The sequence below is a fragment of the Hemibagrus wyckioides genome, linkage group LG26 (assembly GCF_019097595.1).
Source record: "Hemibagrus wyckioides isolate EC202008001 linkage group LG26, SWU_Hwy_1.0, whole genome shotgun sequence".
Lineage (NCBI taxonomy): Eukaryota > Metazoa > Chordata > Actinopteri > Siluriformes > Bagridae > Hemibagrus > Hemibagrus wyckioides.
In genome coordinates this window covers 13,623,917-13,646,638 of record NC_080735.1, presented here as the reverse complement: position 1 = coordinate 13,646,638, position 22,722 = coordinate 13,623,917, and the positions used below count along the sequence as shown (strand labels likewise).

The 22,722-nt window shown below is 37.3% G+C and overlaps 2 protein-coding genes across 7 annotated transcripts in view; both read left to right on the top strand.

Moving 5' to 3' along the window:
• evi5l (ecotropic viral integration site 5 like) overlaps positions 1 to 18,476 on the top strand; it is a 39,812-nt gene extending 21,336 nt beyond the window's left edge. For 2 of the 3 annotated variants that reach the window (XM_058380449.1, XM_058380448.1), the window contains 7 exons: positions 4,322 to 4,438; positions 4,533 to 4,673; positions 5,909 to 6,064; positions 9,673 to 9,819; positions 11,440 to 11,535; positions 11,863 to 11,958; positions 15,699 to 18,476. In XM_058380449.1, coding sequence (XP_058236432.1) covers positions 4,322 to 4,438; positions 4,533 to 4,673; positions 5,909 to 6,064; positions 9,673 to 9,819; positions 11,440 to 11,535; positions 11,863 to 11,958; positions 15,699 to 16,013 — 1,068 coding nt within the window. In that variant the 3' untranslated portion in view covers positions 16,014 to 18,476. Of the gene's footprint in view, positions 1 to 4,321; positions 4,439 to 4,532; positions 4,674 to 5,908; positions 6,065 to 9,672; positions 9,820 to 11,439; positions 11,536 to 11,862; positions 11,959 to 12,602 lie in introns of all 3 variants that reach the window. The other variant, XM_058380450.1, reaches the window with a different exon arrangement.
• A 2,887-nt stretch (positions 18,477 to 21,363) lies between these two features.
• Positions 21,364 to 22,722, top strand: part of LOC131346804 (zinc finger protein Gfi-1b-like) — a 6,399-nt gene continuing 5,040 nt past the window's right edge. Inside the window, exons 1-2 of one of the 4 annotated variants that reach the window (XM_058380452.1) lie at positions 21,366 to 21,619; positions 22,329 to 22,429. The gene's annotated coding sequence lies outside the window, so the exon portion shown is untranslated. Of the gene's footprint in view, positions 21,620 to 22,328; positions 22,430 to 22,722 lie in introns of all 4 variants that reach the window. The other 3 variants (XM_058380454.1, XM_058380453.1, XM_058380455.1) reach the window with 3 other exon arrangements.

The window sequence follows — 22,722 nt, the reverse complement described above, 5'->3', positions numbered from 1 at the left end:
CCAAAATAATATATAGCACAGATTAATATATAACTCAGATTAATTGTAAAGCACAGATTAATATAACCCAGACTAATATAACCCAGGTTAATATATAACACAGATTAATATAACCCAGATTAATATATAGCACAGATTAATATAACCCAGATTAATATATAGCTCAGATTAATATAGCACAGACTAATATAACCCAGATTAATATAACCCAAAATAATATATAGCACAGATTAATATATAACTCAGATTAATTATAAAGCACAGATTAATATAACCCAGATTAATATAACCCAGGTTAATATAACCCAGATTAATATATAGCACAGAGTAATATAACACAGATTAATATATAGCACAGATTAATATAACCCAGATTAATATATAGCACAGATTAATATAACCCAGATTAATATATAGCACAGATTAATATAACCCAGATTAATATAACCCAGATTAATATATAGCACAGATTAATATAACCCAGATTAATATATAGCACAGATTAATATAACCCAGATTAATATAACCCAGATTAATATATAGCACAGATTAATATAACCCAGATTAATATATAGCACAGAGTAATATAACACAGATTAATATATAGCACAGATTAATATAACCCAGATTAATATAACCCAGATTAATATATAGCACAGATTAATATAACCCAGATTAATATTACTAAAAATAATATATAACCCAGATTAGTATATAGCACAAATGAATATAACCCAGATTAATATATAGCACAGATTAATATAACCCAGATTAATATATAGCACAGATTAATATAACCCAGATTAATATAACCCAGATTAATATAACACAGATTAATATAACCCAGATTAATATAACTAAGAATAATATATAACGCAGATTAATATAACCCAGATTATTATAACTCACATTAATATAAGACAGAATATATAGCACAGATTAATATAACCCAGAATAATATAACTCACAAATTACTTTGTTCTGAGTCGCATTTTTTGTTCTTTTACGTTAGATTTTTAAAAGCCGTTAAACAGTTTATATATCATCAGGTAACAACGTAGGCTTGGGCTGGTAGAGTCTAAACTGGCTGAGTAATGATTTCCACTATTATTAAAGTTTCCTAGGGAAACAGTAATTGTACGAGAAACAAAAAACTGTTGGTGTGTGGGGTGTGCTGTTATAGGAAAATAATCAAAATTGGGCTAGACATTAAGCTCTGATACTACCACCTGGTTTATTCTTTAATACCAGCACATCCCAGTGGGTTTATTACTCTAATACCAGAGCAGTTTGCCAATCCGAACAGATTTTAATATATTAATGAATTACACATTTGGTTAACGACTGATATATTCATAGTTATATTTAGTGTTGTGAAACATCCCAAAAAAAAAACTCACATATTTTTTACTCTTACAAAAAAATAGAGCTTGTTATGTGCAAGGGGGCGCCAGTCAGTAAGAATTTACCCTTCATTTTAGAGTTCAACACTGTGAGAGGGTAAACTTTTACTTGCTATTTAATTGTTTTACATTTAATTGGCTTCATTTCTAGCCTGAATTTTTTCTTTTTGTTTCTTTTTTAAAAAAATTGGTGAACCTAATCTACCTTTAATCAATTCCATCTCTTTTTCTAAATGTAATAATCCAGTGGAAAATTATGTAAATACACATGAACTGAACAGGTTATGTAGACTGGACACTTAACAGCATTTGAACAAAGTGTGATTAAATTTGCAGCTCTTACCCAAACCTGTTACAGAGCACGCTGAGTTATAAATCAATGTCTGTCCATCACCAGTGCTGATGTGGATAGGATTTAGGCCTGTATATTAATTTTTGGATATAGAACACATTAACTTACATTTTTGTTTAAACCTCAAGCTTAAAGTGAAATATTCTGTGATTAGAAAACTCTATAATTCTAGTTCACCCTACTTCAGCATTTAGTATTTGTCTCATGGTTGATTTTAACCTACTAAGATACTATTTATCCATAGAGTCTTATCGTGATGGCTTCGCTGAACACGTACCTTTAACAGAGCACTCGTTTACAGTCTCATTACACAGAAAGTGGATGAGTAATAATTTCCTAAATACACAAATGTAGATCTGATCATGATGAAGGCCTTATAGTGTTCACAATAAATTCTGTATCGACTCATATAAAATGCTAATAAAATGAATTACTCATGGAATGAGTAATACAAAGCATAATATTTTTAAGTCTGTATAGGAAAAAGTTCTTCTCTGCTAAAGGCCAGTGTTTCAGAGTTCATAGGTAGAGTGTATATTTGATCTAAATCGGTTCGTCGTGGGTTTTCACTCTGAGCAAAAGGGGGTTGCAGTGGTTAGAATAAAATGGCGTCTGTATAGTGGCATGTGTGTAGTGCTGTTCTGTCAAAACCCTTTCACACACTGACTCAATCTTTTTTGGCAAATCTCTTATTAAACGTTGAATATGGACTTTCATTGATGTCTCATCAATGTTCGGAGGCGGGGGTTTTGTCTCTTGCCGCATTCTTGTTTATTCCAGTGACACTGTGGAACTGCTAAACTTTTGACACCGTACTGTCAAGCAGGCCTACACAGACAGACCGACAGAGCATGTGTGTGTGAGAAAGAGACGATGACTGAAAGTAGTATGGTGAAGTGAGTGGAAAAGATGGAGGGATGCTAAGAATGAGAATTCAAGCTCCGTGAGAAAGCGTTCTATGCGCTAGGCCACAGCTTTCCCACTAGGCCACAGCCTTTAAGCAAGCAAAGTGTGATCTACACACACATGCTGAAACAAGCAGTGCTGATCATACAAGTGCTAGGGGAGGCACACAGGTCTATGTAACCAGGGGTCTGGTTTTATAAAACACAAGTATCACTTTGAACACTCGTACAAGCATTGACGATCTTCACATCGCTTTTCGAAAATCGGGTTCTTGCAATAGTTGGAGGGTTGCTGGGTTGGACTTTCCAGAGCTTTATGTTTAACTGTCAGTGATGGAGATGAAACTAATAATTCTTAGTGTCGTGAACAAAAAGATAAACAGACAAATAATCGAGTGCTCATTAACCACCTAATCAAATTTTAATCAAGCCAATAGATTTGCTTGCCAGACAACAGAAAGCAAGCTTGCAGCATATTTAAAGATAAAGACACTGTGTGTTTGTCTGCAGTGAGCAGCCTAAACAAAATACAGGGGTGCCAAAACTTTTGTACCACTGTGAAAATACAGTGGAAGTGGCATAAATTACAAAAAAACAATACATAAATACTATATTGCTTAGGAACACTTAAGCAATAGATGCATTTGGTTATTCGGTTATCAGCGAGTTATATGGCAGGAGCGCAGTGCAAAAAGTCATGCAGATACAGATCAGGAGCTTCAGTTAGTGTTCAGATAAAACATCAGAATAAAGAAACAATGTGCCCTGAGTAGCAGGCTGGTTTGATTATTTCTTTAACTCTTACGGTATCTCCTGGGGTTTTCACACACCACAATCTTTAAAGTTTCCAAAGAATAACTCGAAGAAAAAAACACTGAGTGAGCAACATTACTGTGTGCCGAAACAGCTTGTTGATGAGAAAGGTCAGAGGAGAAAAGACTGGATCAAGATGAAGCCTTTATTAACGCCACATATACAATACAGCATTACAGTGGGATTCTTTTCTTCGTATATATATGACAGTTGAGGAAGTTGGGGTCAGAGCGCAGGGGCAGCTATGATGCAGCGCCCCTGAAGCAGAGAGGGTTAAGGGTCTTGCTCAATTGGCGGTGCAATCAACAACACAGAGCCTTAGCCACTGCCAAACTGAGAGGAAGGTTGAGCTGAGAGAAAAAAGAAGAAATAGCCTTTATTTGTCACATATACATTACAGCACAGTGAAATTCTTTCTTCGCATATCCTATCCGTGGAGGTTGGGGTCAGAGCGTAGGGTCAGCCATGATACAGTGCCCCTGGAGCAGAGAGGGTTAAGGGCCTTGCTCAAAGGCCCAACAGTGGCAACTTGAACCCATGATCATCTGGTCAACAACCCAGGCCCAGAGCCTTAACTACTTGAGCCACCACCGCTACTCAAGGTTACTCAAATAATCACTCTATACATCCATGTTGGACAGAAAGCCATCTCTAAATTCAATCAAAATTCAACAATCAACTAGCAAAATTAGATCCTCTTCTTTAAAGAGGCCAACCTTCCAGAGAAATGGGAATAGGGTAATAATACAGACAGCATGAATGAGCCATTGTTTACATGTATCACTGTAATTCAAGATTAACTAATAGCCAGACTCTAGGATTTGAACGTCACTTTTTCTCCTCTCCAGTATACAGAGCAGTTTGTTAACGGGCTGCAGGCTCAGCTCGAGCAGTCTCGCCTTCAGGAAACGGAGCTCCTCAGCGCACTGAAGGAGATGCAGGACAAAGTGCTGGACCTCGAGAAGGTCAGTATCTGTGTATGTGTGTTGTACTCTTATCACAGAATAAGATAAGTTTGTTTAGTGCTGACGTGTTGTGTGTGTGTGTGTGTGTGTTTAGAGGAGCAGTTCGCTGCCCGACGAGACGAACGTAGCGCAAATCCAAGAGGAGCTGAAACAGGTCAAGCTGAGAGAACTGGAGACGCTGCGCTCCTTCAGAGAGATGCAGGATGTGGTCACTGAACTCAACCAGCACTGGCAGGTAACATAGCTTTAAAGGGGCTGAAAGGTCCATCAGAGACAGGATGTGTTCCACTGCGGGAACCTTTTTAAAGAAGTTTTTTTATGGAATGGCGGTAGACTATAGTACTATTAAGATTTTTACTTCCTGATGCAGAGTTATTACTTACAGTAGGGACTATTAGAGTAGAACATGCTGTTATTAGGCAGCAAGTTATTACTAATGAACAAAGTAAAGTGCTGGAATCTGCTTTATCTTTGCTTGAACTGCTTTATCTCTAACTCTTCTATTATGTTCACTCTTTGGACCCATTGGTACTGTTGAGGTCAGATTAACCCAGGATATTAGTTTTAGAAGCACTGAAAATAAATAAATAAATAAATTGTGTCTAAATCACAACCCATATAAAGAACACTGTGATTAATGTTTGTATATACTAGATTACATTTAACAATGAAAGTGTCATTGGTTGTTGAGAGAGAGTTATAATTTGTTTAACAAAATATACTATAATAAAGACCTTGGTGCCATAAATTTAAGAAAGACTTGAAATGGAACAATGTTCCAGTTCACGTTTATTATTCTGAACTGATTTGCAGACACAGGCATTGAAATACAGTTATTGCTATTTTTTAATGAAAAACAAAAAATGTATTTATACACTTTAGTTATTTATTTACTTAATTAATTAATTAATTTTGTTATGCCATGTGCATTTTATTATTTTAGCTTGTTTTTTCATATTATTATTATTATTATTATCATCGTATTATTATTATTGTTTGGCCCTTGAACCTTGAAACATATAACATAAATGTAAAAAAAATAAAATAAAAAAACATAGTCACTCCACACTTGGCAGGAATTGTATAAATGTCTTTAGCTTAGGTGTGTGTGAATGTGGACCCAAAATGTATGTAAGGGATTTCAGTGTTACCTAAAAATGGACCAAATCTGAACTGAAAATTAGTCGCAAATACCCAAGAGGGCTATAAATCCTAATGACAAATCAGTCAAACAAGAAATGACGCTTTTGATAGGTAAACGATTTCAAGAGTAAACCACAAAAGCCAGAAGTCTTAATGTAATTACTACATACAATACCGCACATATGCTTTAGATAAAAAACGATGACTAAACCAGCAGAGGATGCAGTTCTGCATAACTATATCCAATTCAGTGGAATCAGGTCCCACACAATCCGCACATGCTAAATTCTGTTCGCCGCTCAAAATGATTTTCTCTGTCTCTCTCAGCACTATACATCACGTGGTGGCCACTGGAAAGAGTCTCCTAAGAAAAATGCCCTGAATGAAATGCAGGACAAACTGATGAGCATGAGACTGAGAGAGGCTCACACACAGGCTGAAGTCAAAGAGGTTAAACTTAAAAACCTGCAGCTGGAGAGCCAGGTTAGACACACACACGTACACACGCGCACACACACTCACACACAAACACACACAATTGTCATAGTATAATCATGCAGCTAATTAACAAACATACTAGCCGAGCGATCTTTTAATAATTGAAATTGTATTAAGTGTAGACTTTCAGCTTTAAAGTAATTCTATTCACATCCTAATCAGGTGAACATAGTGTCTCTTTTTACTCAGAAAATAATCATAAATTAATTTGTCATTTTTAATACTTGGTTTTAATACTTTGCAGTTAATGACCGTCTGTAGTCTGAAACCCATAGACTTCACCAGATGCTGGGTTTCTTATCTGGTGAAGCTGTACCACACCTTCACTGCAGCTGTCTTCAGTTCCTGCTTGTTTTTTGAGATGTTTTGCCTTTAGTTTTGCTTTCAGAAAGTGAAATACGTGCTCAAATAAACATAAATCTGGTGATTGACTAGGCCAGTGCAGTAAACTTCCTTGCCTTACAAAATTCTTGGGTTGCTTTTGACCTATCTTCAGGTCATTTGGCATCTGCACTGTAAAGCACCGTTTACTGAATCGGAGCCAGTGATATTGCTCTCTGCATTTCAGAAATCGTTATCTTGCTTTTCTCAGCAGTCACACACATTAATATATATATAGAAAGGAACCAATTCGTGCCTACACCAGATGAAGTGAAGAGATGAAGTGGTGTAGCTCTTATGAGCAGATTATGAGCAGTTCCTGCCCTTTTCCATACTCCATTCTCTTCCCTGTATTCTGGTACAGGTTGATCTTTGTTTCTTCATTACTTTACAGGCTTTGATTTTTAGATGTATTTTGACAATCTGGTCTTCCTGTTTTTGAGGCTTACCGATGATTTACACCTTGTGGTAAACCTTCTGTATTCACACTAGTGAAGACGTCTTCTGATTTTTGGCTGTGACACAGATTTACCTGCATCCTGGAGGGTGTTCTTAATACGACGAGATATGTAAAGCAGGGTTTCTATTCAGCTTACGAGTGCATTCTTTGTAAGAATTTAATTTGGGGCAATGGAGCAGCTGAAAAATTAAGGCTGCAGATAAGCACTTTGACCTCATCTCAATATATATATATATATATATATATATATATATATATATATATATATATATATATATATATATATATATATATATATATATATATATATATATATATATACACTATATTGCCAAAAGTATTCGCTCACCCATCCAAATAATCAGAATCAGGTGTTCCAATCACTTCCATGGCCACAGGTGTATAAAATCAAGCACCTAGGCATGCAGACTGTTTTTACAAACATTTGTGAAAGAATGGGTCGCTCTCAGGAGCTCAGTGAATTCCAGCGTGGAACTGTGATAGGATGCCACCTGTGCAACAAATCCAGTCGTGAAATTTCCTCGCTCCTAAATATTCCTACTACTGTCACTAATAGGATTACTAATAGTCAACTGTCAGCTGTATTATAAGAACGTGGAAGTGTTTGGGAACGACAGCAACTCAGCCACGAAGTGGTAGGCCACGTAAACTGACGGAGCGGGGTCAGCGGATGCTGAGGCGCATAGTGCGAAGAGGTCGCCAACTTTCTGCAGAGTCAATCGCTACAGACCTCCAAACTTCATGTGGCCTTCAGATTAGCTCAAGAACAGTGCGCAGAGAGCTTCATGGAATGGGTTTCCATGGCCGAGCAGCTGCATCCAAGCCATACATCACCAAGTGCAATGCAAAGCGTCGGATGCAGTGGTGTAAAGCACGCCGCCACTGGACTCTAGAGCAGTGGAGACGCGTTCTCTGGAGTGACGAATCGCGCTTCTCCATCTGGCAATCTGATGGACGAGTCTGGGTTTGGCGGTTGCCAGGAGAACGGTACTTGTCTGACTGCATTGTGCCAAGTGTAAAGTTTGGTGGAGGGGGGATTATGGTGTGGGGTTGTTTTTCAGGAGCTGGGCTTGGCCCCTTAGTTCCAGTGAAAGGAACTCTGAATGCTTCAGCATACCAAGACATTTTGGACAATTCCATGCTCCCAACTTTGTGGGAACAGTTTGGAGCTGGCCCCTTCCTCTTCCAACATGACTGTGCACCAGTGCACAAAGCAAGGTCCATAAAGACATGGATGACAGAGTCTGGTGTGGATGAACTTGACTGGCCTGCACAGTGTCCTGACCTCAACCTGATAGAACATCTTTGGGATGAATTAGAGCGGAGACTGAGAGTCAGGCCTTCTCGTCCAACATCAGTGTGTGACCTCACAAATGCACTTCTGGAAGAATGGTCAAAAATTCCCATAAACACACTCCTAAACCTTGTGGACAGCCTTCCCAGAAGAGTTGAAGCTGTTATAGCTGCAAAGGGTGGACCGACGTCATATTGAACCCTATGGATTAGGAATGGGATGTCACTTAAGTTCATATGCGAGTCAAGGCAGGTGAGCGAATACTTTTGGCAATATAGTGTATATAAAACTCCAGTATCTTGTGGTAGACAACTCAGTTAATAATAACATTATCAATGTCCAAATCTTTATGGATCTGACTATCTGTGCTTTAGTTCAATTTTAGCTTATTTCCTTTTTTTCTTGTCTGTCTTAGATGACTAAATGCTGAAGGATTTTGTATCTAGTTCTTGCATGTATGATCGTCTGACATCACATTGTGCCTGTGCCCCATCTGTAATTAGCATAACCAAATGGCTCAAGCAATCAACTGGTGGCCATTCCATCCTGTCCTTTGTAATGTCTCCAATAGGAGGTCCTAATGGTATCTGTCTATTGTCTGAAGACCTTTTGTTACCAAGTCTGATCACACAGACAGTATCTTTGGGTTAAGATATTTAGCTAACATCGCTGTCGAAGACCCGCTACACTGCTACCTTCAATAAGTTCTTCTCCCCACAAGAACTCTGGTCAAGCTTACTTATTTTATGTGTTAGAGAAATCTAATACACTGGCGAGCCACCCAAACTACTGCTTAGCCAAATACAGCAAAATCTAACAATGCGTTTCTTACACTGTTTATTATTTCGATATGAAAATTATAACGTTGCAAGAAATAATGTATTGTCTAATACTGAATAAAATCATAACACTTCCAGAATGAAATAGGAGTTTTATGCTATTGTTAGAAACCCAAATCCATGTATATCATAAATGCAAATTCCTATAATACCTATTACTATACCTATAATACCTATAATAACAAGGCTTAATAATTAAGCGCGTAATTAATAAATATAGACTGGTAGTACATGTTTGTGAATATACCCTAATAATATCATCTCAGATTTTTGTTTTTGTTCAGAATATTGAGTTTTGTCTTTGACATAGTGATACATTAACATGAATTTGGGTGTTTTGTGTTTTTAAAAAAAATGGTACGATGGTACAATAATGTGGCTCAAATGAATGATGTATTTTATATATATATTATGTTAGGGAACTTCATTGCGTCATAGCTAAAGTGTAGTGTATAAAAAACACACACACACAAAACAACATTTATGTATAAAACAAAGATAGTGGACACAAGGCAATTGCAGTTAAATCATCAGCTTTATGATTCACGTGAGCAATATTTCATACTCGATGCTGAATGCATGTTTTTCTCTGGTGCAGAATCAGATCTACAGCAAGGCCATGACCCGTCACGAGCAGGATAGCGCTGCCCTGCAGGAGAGACTGCAGAACGCTTTATCACACAACAAGAGTCTGCAGAGTCAGCTCAACGAGATGAAGAGGAAACAGGCCGAGTCAGACTGCAAGGTACTGTATGCATATTTCTCTCACACTTAGGCATCCGCATGTCTTCCGTGTCCTTGTTCTTCTCTTTTGCTGTATTTTTTTTTTTTATGTATTCATTTTATTTTCATGATCATTTTATCATTTCTGTTGTATTTCTTAGCTTAATCAATAAATTTGATGGCATTCTACAGCTCTCTACAGCACACACACACACTTATTCATAAAGCATGGACATTAACCTATAGTTTTCCTACTCCTTTGGTCACTGTTATGTGACTGATCTCTCTACTAAACTGAAATCTAAACTAAAATATGAAATATTTTACTTTTTTTTTTATTTTTTCCTGCCACACAGTAATGACACAGAATGTTCCGAAAACATGAATATAATAACAATATGCTTATATCGTTAGTCAGAAACTAGATTTCTTCCCTATCAAATGTCAAACTGATAACAGCTAATATAAGCATCAGTAAAACTTTCAATAAGCATATTATTGCATAATACTATATCAACGATGACTGAGTGTGCTAATACTTCTGTAGCTGACTGTTGCTACGGCATAGCACTGTGGAGTTCGCAGACCTAATTTGCCAGAAAGTGCTAATTTTCAATTAAGTTCAATTCAGTTTATTTGTATAGCGCTTTTAACGCAAAGCAGCTTTGCAGAAATAGTTTACAATTCAATTAATATTTATCCCTAATTAGCAAGCCTAAGGCAACTGTGGCAGGGAAAAACGCCCTTAAATGATACAAGGGAAAATACCTAGAGAGGAACCAGACTCAGACGGGAACCCATCCTCATTTGGGTGACTCAAATAACGTAAATGTAAATCATGTACTTTTGGCAACAGTTTAAAGTTAAGTGGGATTGTGTAAGCAAGAGCTCCTGAGGAACTAACAGTTCAGTATAGAGTTAGCACAGAGTTAGCAGTGCTAGTATGGAGTTAGCACTGCTAGTATGGAGTTCTTCCTGCCTAAATCCATGGTTTATATTTATGAACTTGCTCTCAGATGACTGAGGACGGATTCTCAGTGACAGAAGTGCCTTGTTGGTGTTTTAACTATTTCTAGTTGAATTTTAAGTGGGAACATTTACATTGAGCTGCATCGCAGGATGCCAAACACCACTATATTGATTATTTTGCTCTGAAGTGTTTATAAAGTAAATATATAGTAGTATAGTAGTTATTTTTTTATTATTTTTACCTGTAGTTACTGAATAATTCATGATAATTACTCACTTATATGCTATAACCCAATTATTAGTAACTAATATTGTTGTTGAATTAAATTTAAGCATATCTGTTAGTATAATCGCTTAATATATAGATTATTTATGCTAATTTGTGTCACAATAAAGGACAATAATCAAACCAGTTGTCTATAATCATAACATCACAGTGAACTGTTTTGAGTATCGATAACGGAGTACAGCATGTAGTCAGTCTGAATGGCAAACGCTTGAACATGAGTTTATAAAGTAAGTCGAAGTAAAGGTCAGTGTGTGTGTAAAGAGAGAGTCTGTGGGTTAAGAACAGAAAAGAACTTGTGAGATGAATAAATGACTGCTAGATGAACTCTCTCAAACCTCTCTTTCTTTCCCTCTTTTTCTCTCTGTCTCGCACTTTATGTTTCAGAGTAAAGAGGAGGTGATGGCAGTGCGTCTGAGGGAGGCAGACAGCATGGCAGCCATGGCTGAACTCCGGCAAAAAATAGCTGAGCTAGAATTGCAAGTATGTGTGTGTGTGTGCGTGTGTGTTTGTTTGTGTGTGTGTGTGTGTGTGTGAGAGAGAGAGAGTGTAAGTGTGTACAGTCTCTGATACGCTGAAACATGTATGTCTGTTATATTTCGAAGTGCATTCGTGGGTGTGTGGGTGTGTGTGTTCAGTCTTATCAGATACACTGATGCATGTTATTCTGTCTGTTATATCTTTAAGTGCATTTGGTGTGTGTGTATGTCTGTACAGTCTCTGAAATACAGCTAATGTTACTTTGTATGTATGCTATCTATCTAAATGTGGTGTGTGTGTGTGTGTGTCTCGATGTATGTTGTTGTGTAGAAAGAGGAAGGGTTGATACAAGGTCAGCTGAATCATTCTGACTCCAGACAGTACATTGATCAGTTGAGAGAACAGATTGCTGAACTCAAGAATGAGGTGAGCTACACACACACACACACACACACATGCTGTATTTACATATTCTGTATGGGAAAAAAACAGGCATGCATAAGCACTGATAGATGCCACCTACAATTCCATTGAAACATGGTTTTTGCCCCTTCTTGATTTACATATACAACCATGCATGGCTTTATTTAAATGTAATTAAAATAGAAATAGAAATAAAACATTTTTATAGCTAGTTATAATACTTAAAACCATACTGTAATAAATAATATACCTAAAATAGCAATGTAGACGAAGCTATATAGGTTTATAGAACAAAATGAATTAATTACTTAGTAATTATAATTTTTTTTTTATAACATTTATAATTATGATTTTCTCTATCTCTTCATATTAATTACACAATTATACAACAACAGAGAATCACCATAAACACCTAACACACATTATCATTGCCCCTGAGGTTACGTAATCAGCAAAGCTACCTATACTGATCACTGAATTTAGGCAGCCATGTTAAAGCAATAACTTACTCATATCATGTGTTCAGGAAATTCCTGTAGTATACGAGACAAAGTGCTGGTCGAACTTTATACACTAGGAACTAGTCTGGTAAAAAGAATTTTATCCATTTATTTGATCATTTGTTTTGTTTTATGTTCCCCTTCTAGTATTACACTTTGCCTAAAGCTCTGAAAGAAATTTCCGGACAGATATGGAAAACGTGAGAGCAGCAAAACCTTTTTTTTTTTTTTTTTTTTCCCTCTTCACAGAAAAGTAGCGAACATCTCTAGGAATGCTTTTGCGTCTTAAAATTTCTACAGGATATGCAAATGATGTGTTATTAATCTTAGTTTGTTGCCAGTTAGAATGTTACTCATTTCTAGGCTTTAGCTCGCTGGTTATTCTGAGGTGTGCAAAAAAAGAAAAGAAAAGGGGGGGGGTAAAAATCAACCAAACCACTTTATCAATCCGGTAACTCTACATATCTGAGTAGTAAAATAGCATCAAAAGCCACTGTATAAACCACACAACCCTATTTCTCTCAGGTACCTGATGTGCCATATACACACAGGCACGCAGGGGGAGCTTTGATGTGTGTGTGTGAATGTGATTGTGTGTTTGTGACGCCGATGAGCTGTTTTACCCGCACACACAAAATCGTCTTCATACATGCCATGCTTGCTCATCCAGAGAAAAGCCTTTCGTGACTGAGGGTGTGAGAGTATGTTGACATTCTCCATTTTCTTGCTCTCTGTCCCTCCTGTTCTGCATTGCTCTCACTTCGAGTACTCGTCATCTTCCTCTTTGTTGGTTTTACCACTCACCACTCTCTGTCTTTCTTTCACTCACGGTATTTGACCCCATAAGGATAGTGTTTACATACAAATCTAAGCATGAGGGTGGAACTCAGCTGTCATGAAAGACACGTTTGTTATAAATTTGAGAATTAAATGAATATGCGCAGAGGTTTTTAAAGTACGACAGACCTATACGATCTATATACGGTAATATCCAGGAGAAATTTGATAGGAGAGGTCAAAATTTATAAGCAGTAACGTATTATTACTAGCTTTTCAGTATATGTATGAAGTTGAAATGAAACTGAGAGGTTATAGTACAGTCATGTAATTTCTCCTGCTGTTCACAAGCTTGTCTTTTGGTTGTAGTTTATATAATAATTTTAGAAAAAGATTCAGCATTTAAAATGATCATTTTAGGAAAAGGGGTTGATATTTAGTTTAGTTGATTTTTATTTTGTAGCTCCACTATGCAGGTAAATCTCGGTGGCCTGTTTTGTGCAGGTAGGGCACTGACTTTGTGGTTTTCTCTGAAAGCTCAGCGAGGAAGTGAGAGGCGGAGTCTGTACCGATTGTAATCGCAAGGAGCGTTTTCATTGGTTTACCACTGCTCCGCCCCCGCTCACAGATTGTCTGAACTCTGCTTGGGAATTCCATGACGTCATATCTGAGATTTTTTTTTTTGGCTCCCTACCTGTATCATTCTCTCATGCAAAGTTCAGTGAGTCAAAGTAGGAGAAATGAAATGAGACATAAATTTGTGGTTCGCTCCAGTCACGCAAGGAAATCCTCTTGACTACGCTTTTCACACACAGAACGCATGCACACACTTACACGCCTCACATGTCACATGCAGAGAGAGCGGTAGCCTAAACATAATATGTTGCTGAACACTAAATGTTGCTTCAGAGTGATACCACTTATTAATTAGTAAACAGGATCATGTCGGTCATCTTTTATTTTCACCCAGAAGCAAATCGGCCCATTTCATCTAAACCAGTGTGTACTTGCGTATTTCGAGGTCTGTGGTTGTTTCTGTGCTGTTCTCAACAAAGCAGCCTAAATTCCTCATTTATAACACACACATTATTCCACCATGCGTATCGAACCAGTGCAAACCAGAACTGAACGCAAACGGTTACAGAACATTGCAGCTGCAGAAAGGGAAATGTAGAAAAAAATATGCTTGAATGAACTTTCTGTTTCACAGCCACAGTAATAATAATAATAATAATAATAATAATAATAATAATAACTCTATGATCAACCCTAAATTTTGGGATAGTGCTAACATTAGGAACAAGAAAACTGTGTGTGTGTGATGGTAAAAGTGCTAATGTATTAAAGTAACAGAGGGACAAAATATAAAACTCAATATGAAATTCTACCGTAAGAACAAGCAGCCCATCTTGTCAAAGATCACTTTGTTCGATAACACATGGAAATACACGATTTATCTAGGTTAACTTAATCTAATTTTAGCTGATAGTAGCAGCAAGCACACTACTACATGACTGACCTACATTGCATTTATACCATCCATCTATCTATCCATTCTCTACACTGCTTATGAGACACAATCACACACCCATTCACACACTATAGACAATTTAGAGATCAGCCTACTTCACACCTTTTCGGACTGGGGGAGGAAACTGGAGTACCCAGAGGAAACCCCCAAGACACGGTGAGAACATGCAGACTCCATACACACGTGGTGGAGGTGGGAATCAAACCTGCAGCCCTGGGGTTTTAACACAGATTTACTCATGACATATTCATAAGTGTTTATAAGTAAGCACTGCAAAGTTTCTCACGGGTGGCGAATGTTCAAAAAATGCTTAATTTCCATATTTTTTGTATGCTAGACTCGTGGGAATTCATTTCTAACTTGCTTAGTGAACTGCCACGATACAGTAAGGAAAGGCGAAAAGGAGAGAGGCAAAAAAACGTCACAACAGGCGGTGTTCAAAATCCTACCTTTGCAAGCTAGCTAGCTAGAGTAAAATTAAAAAAGAATTACAACTTAAAAATTGTCTTAAAATTCCACTAGGCTAAATGTATTATATTTAGACTAAATATACTGTAATTGTGATCAAATAATGCACAGATGATAACAATTAAACAAAACAAATGGAAGTAGATGGTTTCTTGCTCACTAGCTTGTGGATTTCGCTATTCAACTTTCACCAGTTTCACCAGAGAGCTGTACTGTCCTTGTAGAAGTGTGGGAGATGTAGCGTCTGTGAGGGAGACATGCTAGATCCAGACAAAATCATTCATTCATCCACTATTCATTAACACATTTAGCTTTCTACAGAAAATATAATTTGTTTGTGGTGTATTAAACAACACAAGCTAATGGCCAGGCTCCTCCCCTCCTTCCCCTGTTAACTCCACCCATATAGTTTATAGATTGTCCTTGAGTTTTTTTTCCCCGTTGTAACACTACGTTTTTCATTTTAGATAAGGCAGCTACGTGGTCAGCCCTCCAAATTTCAAAACTCCGGGAGTGGAGCCTATCAGGACCTGTGTCTGGCGAGCCCAGGTTCTGCAGAGGGAGACTACCTGAGTTCAGACGATGATCTGCTGCAGAGCCCGCTGCCTGGCACAGCGCTGTATCCCCACCACACCTCCACTCATCTAGACAGCGAGGGCAGCACTGAGAGTGACGGAGACGAGAGGAACGAACCCCACACCACCCTCCCGTGTCAGGACACCACACCCACCCAGCAGCAGCTTTATCCAGATATGGTGTACAACGAGGCCCTTGAAAACTAAGGTGGGACGAGGGAGGTATTAGGGTGGAGCAGAGAGGGCAGAAGTGCAGAAGTTCAAAGGCATGGGGAGCAGAAACTCGGTGCACGCCCATGAAGATGAGAGATGAGAATGAATACACACACATGCACAGACACTTCCATGAGAACAAAGCTCTGGTCTGGGTTCAGGAGGAAGACTGCATGTACATACGAGACGGACTGACGCAGAGGACATCCTTCCTTCCCATCCTGTGTTCCCATTCTTCCATCTCTCCTCCTTTCCCTCTGTAAAAGTGTGCGGAACTGGTTCTGAAGCGTCCACTAACACCCATCAGCATAAGCTTTAGACAAATACATGCAGACCAACACACTTCTAGGGCCCTATTTTCATGACTGTAATGCAGAAACAAAAGTAACACAATCTACTGTTAACACCGTAACTCAGGCATGATTGTGAAAAGGGATCGGATGTGCATTAAAACGATATAAGACAAAAGAAGGGTGGTTTTCTTTCATAAGCAGGTGTGCAGTGGTGTTTTCATAGTATCGTGAGGCACCGTTAGTTGTCTTGAGCTGTTAGAGTTGTTATGTAAATGATCCAAATTTATTTCATAGCTAAGAGAAGATACTTTCGATTGATGCGGAGGCATTTACATTAACAAGTGGCTTTGTTACATTTTGTTCCAAGAAGTCAGTAAAAGCTACTGAATTCAAATTTGTGGTAAAGATAGATGACAATGTAGGGAAATGATAATTCTAAAAATACTACTGCATACGTACTTTTGGGGAAAACGACAAGGAAAAAGTTTGGTTTATATGTAACCAGTCATTTCCAAAAAATAGGGCCCTTTCTGTTATCACTACCATAAATTAGCTTCAGATTTATCCCTCTGTCATTCTTTTTTACTCAATTGACACAACACTGAATCTGTAGCATCACTTATCTGGGAGATGGACGATATGAATCACTAGATATCCCGAGGTGAAAGTGCAGCAGTGAGGCCGGATACAGGTGAAATTCAAGCCTCTGACAGAGAGCCCCATCAATCAAACAAAAGGTCAGGAGCGTTATATACACTGCACCCCCACTCTTGTCTGAACAGCAATTCTCTTTCTCCACAGGAGCGCACTTTCAACATATCTTGAAACACACTCCAATCACTTTATTAGAAGGAAGGGAAAATACAGACGGAAGCTTGACATACACGCGTCTGTTGTATGTTGGTATGTTAATAGATGTTAATAGATGCGTAGCTGAAAAAGAATAACGATTATCTACTGTAGCTAATCCGTGTTTGTATGTGTCTCCGTGCAAAAACAAAACAAAACGAAAAAAAGGATGGTAAAAGTTCATTTCGTTGTTGAAAAAGAACACAAAGCTACAAAAACAATATCTCAGACTTGCCAAATCTGTCATGTTATTTATGGTTTTTATTTTTTTTATAATTTATTATTAAGTTTTTTTTTTTGTTTTTTTTTTTTTTTTTACATATTATTGAGTCAAACAAAAATATAAAAACTCCTCGAATTTGTTTTCTCCTTTGTGCCAAAAACAAAAAGGCATTTAAGCTCTTCATGAAAATAAGAAAATTTCTAACACATGCTGCTAGTAAAATTTTTTTTGTTATTATTATTATTATTAATATTATTATTATTATTATTATTATTATTATTATTATTTTTTAAAAGATATTCCTTATGTTTTCATATATGAACATTTTCTAACAGTCCTAATCCCATGTAGTGTCAGCGTGCTAATGCACTCTATGTGAATACTTGAGGGTTACTTGAATTTAACGTTTTATAGCGTAATATATCCATTTTCTTTCACGGGACAGTCCAGTCATTCTCCCTCCTTTAGTACTAAATAACCTGGGCAACATTCAGTTTTGGATTTGACACTGGAAACACAATTATTTTGTCAAACCTTTACCAGTGAATATTATTATGTGTAAATTCCACTGCAGTTTCTTCGACCACATTTCAGAACATTTAAACAAAAAAAAAAATAATAATAATGAACTTCATGAAATAATTCATTAGTAAAAGTACCTTGTTATGTTCGTGTTATGTACTTACTTTTATTTTGTTTGCTTTTACCTTAGTTGTGTGAAATGGGGTCACAGCGACCAGGTTCCTCATCGTGTTGACACTTGTGGCATTCTCTTCTTCATTCTTTTCTTCAGTACTCACGCAGATTTTAGGGGAATTTCTCTCGATAGTACAGTTCTCTGTGATTTTCACCTTATTCAGATTTTCGTTTATGCATTTTTTAAAACGTACTCCACATGCACACCATGCTCGGCTTTGAACCAGATGTGGTGTGAATAATTGAGGACAGCCGCCTAAAAAGGTGCAAAAGACATGTCTGAATCTGTAAACAAACCTTTTTTTTTTTTATTTACTTATAAATGTACGGTACGTTACAGAGAGTGATGTGAGAGATGTATTTAATGTATACTATATAAAGCAAACGAACTATTAAGCCTGTTGTCAAAGAGCGGTAGATGTTTGACGTCTGTTCTGACCAGGGTACAGGGTTTTCACATGGACGTGCGGTTGGACAAGCAGATATCGTCATTCAGATTGGATATTTGTGTCATTTTAGCCTTCAAACAACTGGAGAACTATGAAAGCACCTAATGGGGTGAAGCAGATTGTAAAATAAAGAAGAAAGATTTCCAGTATTACTAAACATTAACTGATCTTGTGAGTCGAGCTGGTAGGACTGGGACTGAGGTTACATATCAATATCAACTCCCACTGTGTTGGTGTAAGGGACTTAATGTAGCATTTTTTGACATTTTCACAGGAAGTTGGGCTCATATCTTGGTCTTCTTACATCATGTGTAACTGTTCTGTGGTTGACGTTTGCCTTCCAGAGAATGTTGACCAATTAGTGTGTGTGTGTGTGTGTGTGTTTGTGGAGGGACCTGTACAAATATCAATTTGTTGAGACTAAGTGAGATCATTGTTTTGGGTGGATAAAACCTGGCAAAATGCATACATATCCAAATTGGAAGACTGATATCGTGGATCGTTTCCATGGACAAAAACAGCTGTCGGTTTATAGCCCAAACCTTTCAATAAGAACAAACATCGAATGACCTCGTACTTGTATCTCATATTCCCAGTGTCGGTCACTTACACTATTTCCATGGTGCTCAAAAGTGTTTCACAAAATATTAAACTTTAATTGTTTCACCTACCATCACTGTGATACTGGAAGAATCTCTCCACTGTTGTTTACATATATTTATGTTTCGTTCATTGCCTTTAATTTATTACGATCATAGATTCAGTGAATCGTGATTTGAACTTCTTGTGGGGTTTCCAGATCCCTGTTTGGTGCCATAAAAACTCATTCCATCAGAAGAGACTTTATTGCGTATTTACTACACGTGTACCATGTACAAACCTTTTCAACTGTTTCTAATGTTAAATGCTTGCAACATGGGTGTCACCAAAGACTGCTCTAACTATTGCCGGTACAGAATGAAGTGAAATGGCAGAAAAAGAATCTATTGATTCAGAATCAGTAGACCACCTTGGTTAAAATCCGTTTGTTTCTAAAAAAAAAAAAAAACATTTTGTTCCTTTCCTTGGAATAAGGTCACACGAAATCTACCCACTGTTTCTTGCCCTTCGTTTTACCCTACCTGCCCTGTGTGTCCTCTTCGGTCTTTTTATTACATTTGAAACGTTTGTACGGAGCCAAAATGTGACAATGTGTGGAAGCTGTCAATGTGGCTTGTAATGACCAATGTGAGTTCCTTCCCTTGCTAGTCACCTTCATGCCCTGCTTTCTGACTTCAGTAGTATTAAAAAGAAACAGATTGGGTCTCTTTTATGCCCTCCAAATCCAGTCCATTATCTCTTGAAGATCTACAGATGTCTTGTCAAATATTACCTAAATGACATTCATAAAAAAATATATATATATATATAATAATAATAAAAATAGTATTTAATGATGACTGTGTTCTGTACTTGAATGATATCCTGAAAAAAAAAAAAAAAAAAGAATAAACATTTACACTATTCTCAAAGATCACAAGCCGGATTATGTGTTTTCTTGTTTAATTGAAAATGTTTTAGCACCCATTTTTTGGGGTAGCAGCATTACAACAGTGAAGGAGACAAGTGTGTATGGTTTATGCTGGAAGTCAAAACTGTTCCAGCTTATGTGAAGCCCAATAATTAGTTGCCTAAAGAGTGTAAAGTTGGGAACATTGGCCTTCCATATCATACTAAGGTGACCCAATTAAAAACAGTCATTGCTTCTGCTCACATTGGTTTCACACCTTTGCAGCTGGATTTTCATAGCTCATCACCTTATCTGGCGTCTCGTCACATTATCTCCCTTTCTCTTTCTGTTTTTCTTTCTCTTTCTCTGTCCATTCTCTCCGACCCATGGAGTGCCTTTAATAACCACCTGACACCTCTTTCTAACCAAAGCAACGCAGTTAATCCCCTGATGGTGTGTGTGTCACGTTTTGACTCACAACTGCTAAACCCACAGCATTTTTAACCCAAACACCAAAAGCAGGTGGGATAAAACGTCTCATGTGAAGTACAACCGAAGCTTTATGCTTTAAGTAACTCAGTGAACTTTCCTGTCTCTGAAGAGGATTTACCGCATCTGATGAAATATTGTTGAAAGTGACGATCACAGAGAAAGGCACAGGGGCGAGACCCTGACTATAATGCATCATTTAAAAAAAAAAAAAAAAAAAAAAAAAAACCAAAATGCAATGAGAAAATCTTCTTCACATCTCACATTCGACACTAATGTACTGTATACACCTTATTCTGTTTCTCATTTTACGCCAAACACCAAACCTAGCATTTCCAACACCACCCACACTTGCCAAATGAATGTGCCAAACCATAAGCAATAGCTAAAAATCTGTAGCACAGTCTGTGGCCTAAAACATATGCGTTCTAACCTGGAGTAAAAAGGAAGCTTTTTTTTTTTTGGTTTTTTGTATATTGGGCCTTTAATCACTACTTCAGGCTTCATGGCATGTTTTTAACTTCTTCATGAGGAGTTTATCCAAACTTCAAATCTCTGGGACCACGTCAACTTGAAAACGTATATATCATAGACCTATAACTTCTGCCCCTCTTTCTGAACAAACACATTAGGTCAAAGTTAACATTATTTATAGACCAGCTCGGTTTGGTGGTTATCAAGGTTGGAATTAAATACATTCTCTTCAAGGGTGGGGGGTGGGGGGGCAGTTAAACATGCTAATATGTATATGAATTGAATAAATCTGCTAACTGTAAAAAAAAAAAAATAATAATAATAAGTCAAAAAAGACCCCCCCCCAGGTCACACTTCTAGTTGTGCTAGTTGCAGCTAATGGTTTCTCAGACCCTCTTGCGCTCATTTGTGACAGCTAACGGCAGGTCAGCGGAAGTGACGAAGTCTGCGGTCGCTCAGCACACAGCGCGAGCATTTCCTCGCCAAGTTTCAGTTTTATGCACGCGCACCAGCGCTCTGATTTATTGTCGATGAGGCGCAGCAAAGACTCACAGCTTCAACACCATAAATAGAATTCATCAGAAATTTTTTTTTTTTTTACTGGATTTACCGGCGAGCTTACAGAAACTAACTAGCAGGTAAGTTTCAATGAATAAAGTTAACTATTCTGATGAATGAAACGTAAGCAAATGTAAATTCTTTTAGTATGCACTGAGACAAGTTAATTAGAGTTGAGGAAAAATGTGTTAGACGTGATACTGGTATGTTTTAGCATGTAAGCAGAAACATAAATTTATGTGCATAGGCTGTATTTCTGCAGGTGGCTTGCACCTGCATATTAAACCACACACACACACACACACACACACACACACACACACACAAAACAACTTTGCCTACATATCTGTCTCTTTACTGTAAACATTTCAGCTATACTGAAATTTTTCAGATATTTATTATGATGTATAAATGTTTTTTTTTCATTTTAAAAACAATACTATTTCAAAGCTGTATTTATAAGTGATACATTTTAAATACCTAAACTTTTTACTTTTACTTAAAAAAAAAAAAACACACCAAACAAACAAACAAATAAACAACAGAACAAGAAATTTACCGCTTTACATGTGTCTGTAAGTTCTTTAAAATGAAACCACTTCCCACCAAATCCTCTGTCTGGGGTTTACATCATTTAGCATTTCCCCCTTTTTCATCTGTTTATTTTCCTTCTTTAAACGTCTAATCTTCATGTTTGCTCACGTATCATCACATGCTCATTACTGTTCGTCATAAATCTAGTGCACGTCTGTTTGTTTTTTCTCATTTCCCTCTGTCTGGCTGTAACAGACAGACAGACACAGACACCCTGACATCCGCCAGAGCTGGAGGAACAAAGTTGACAAAGCAGACGAAGACAAACCGAGACTCTTTTAGCACTTAGACAGCAGGTAAAAAACATAGTGGACACTTAACCGGATCTGATCCGATGTTTCCTAATGGAGCAGCATTTGAAGTGAATGAGCTTTTTTTTGATCAAGTGTAAAAAGAACTTGTAACCACTGAGTGCTAAAATTAGCACTTTATCTATATATATTACTCTATAAAAGTAGTTAATAAAAAAAAAAAAAAACTTCATGGCATCTTTTGGCTTAATCATAAAAGAATATTGTGAATACTACAGGCTAACGAGAGCTGTTAATCACATATATTATATTTACTCAGCCAGGAAAAACTCAGACGT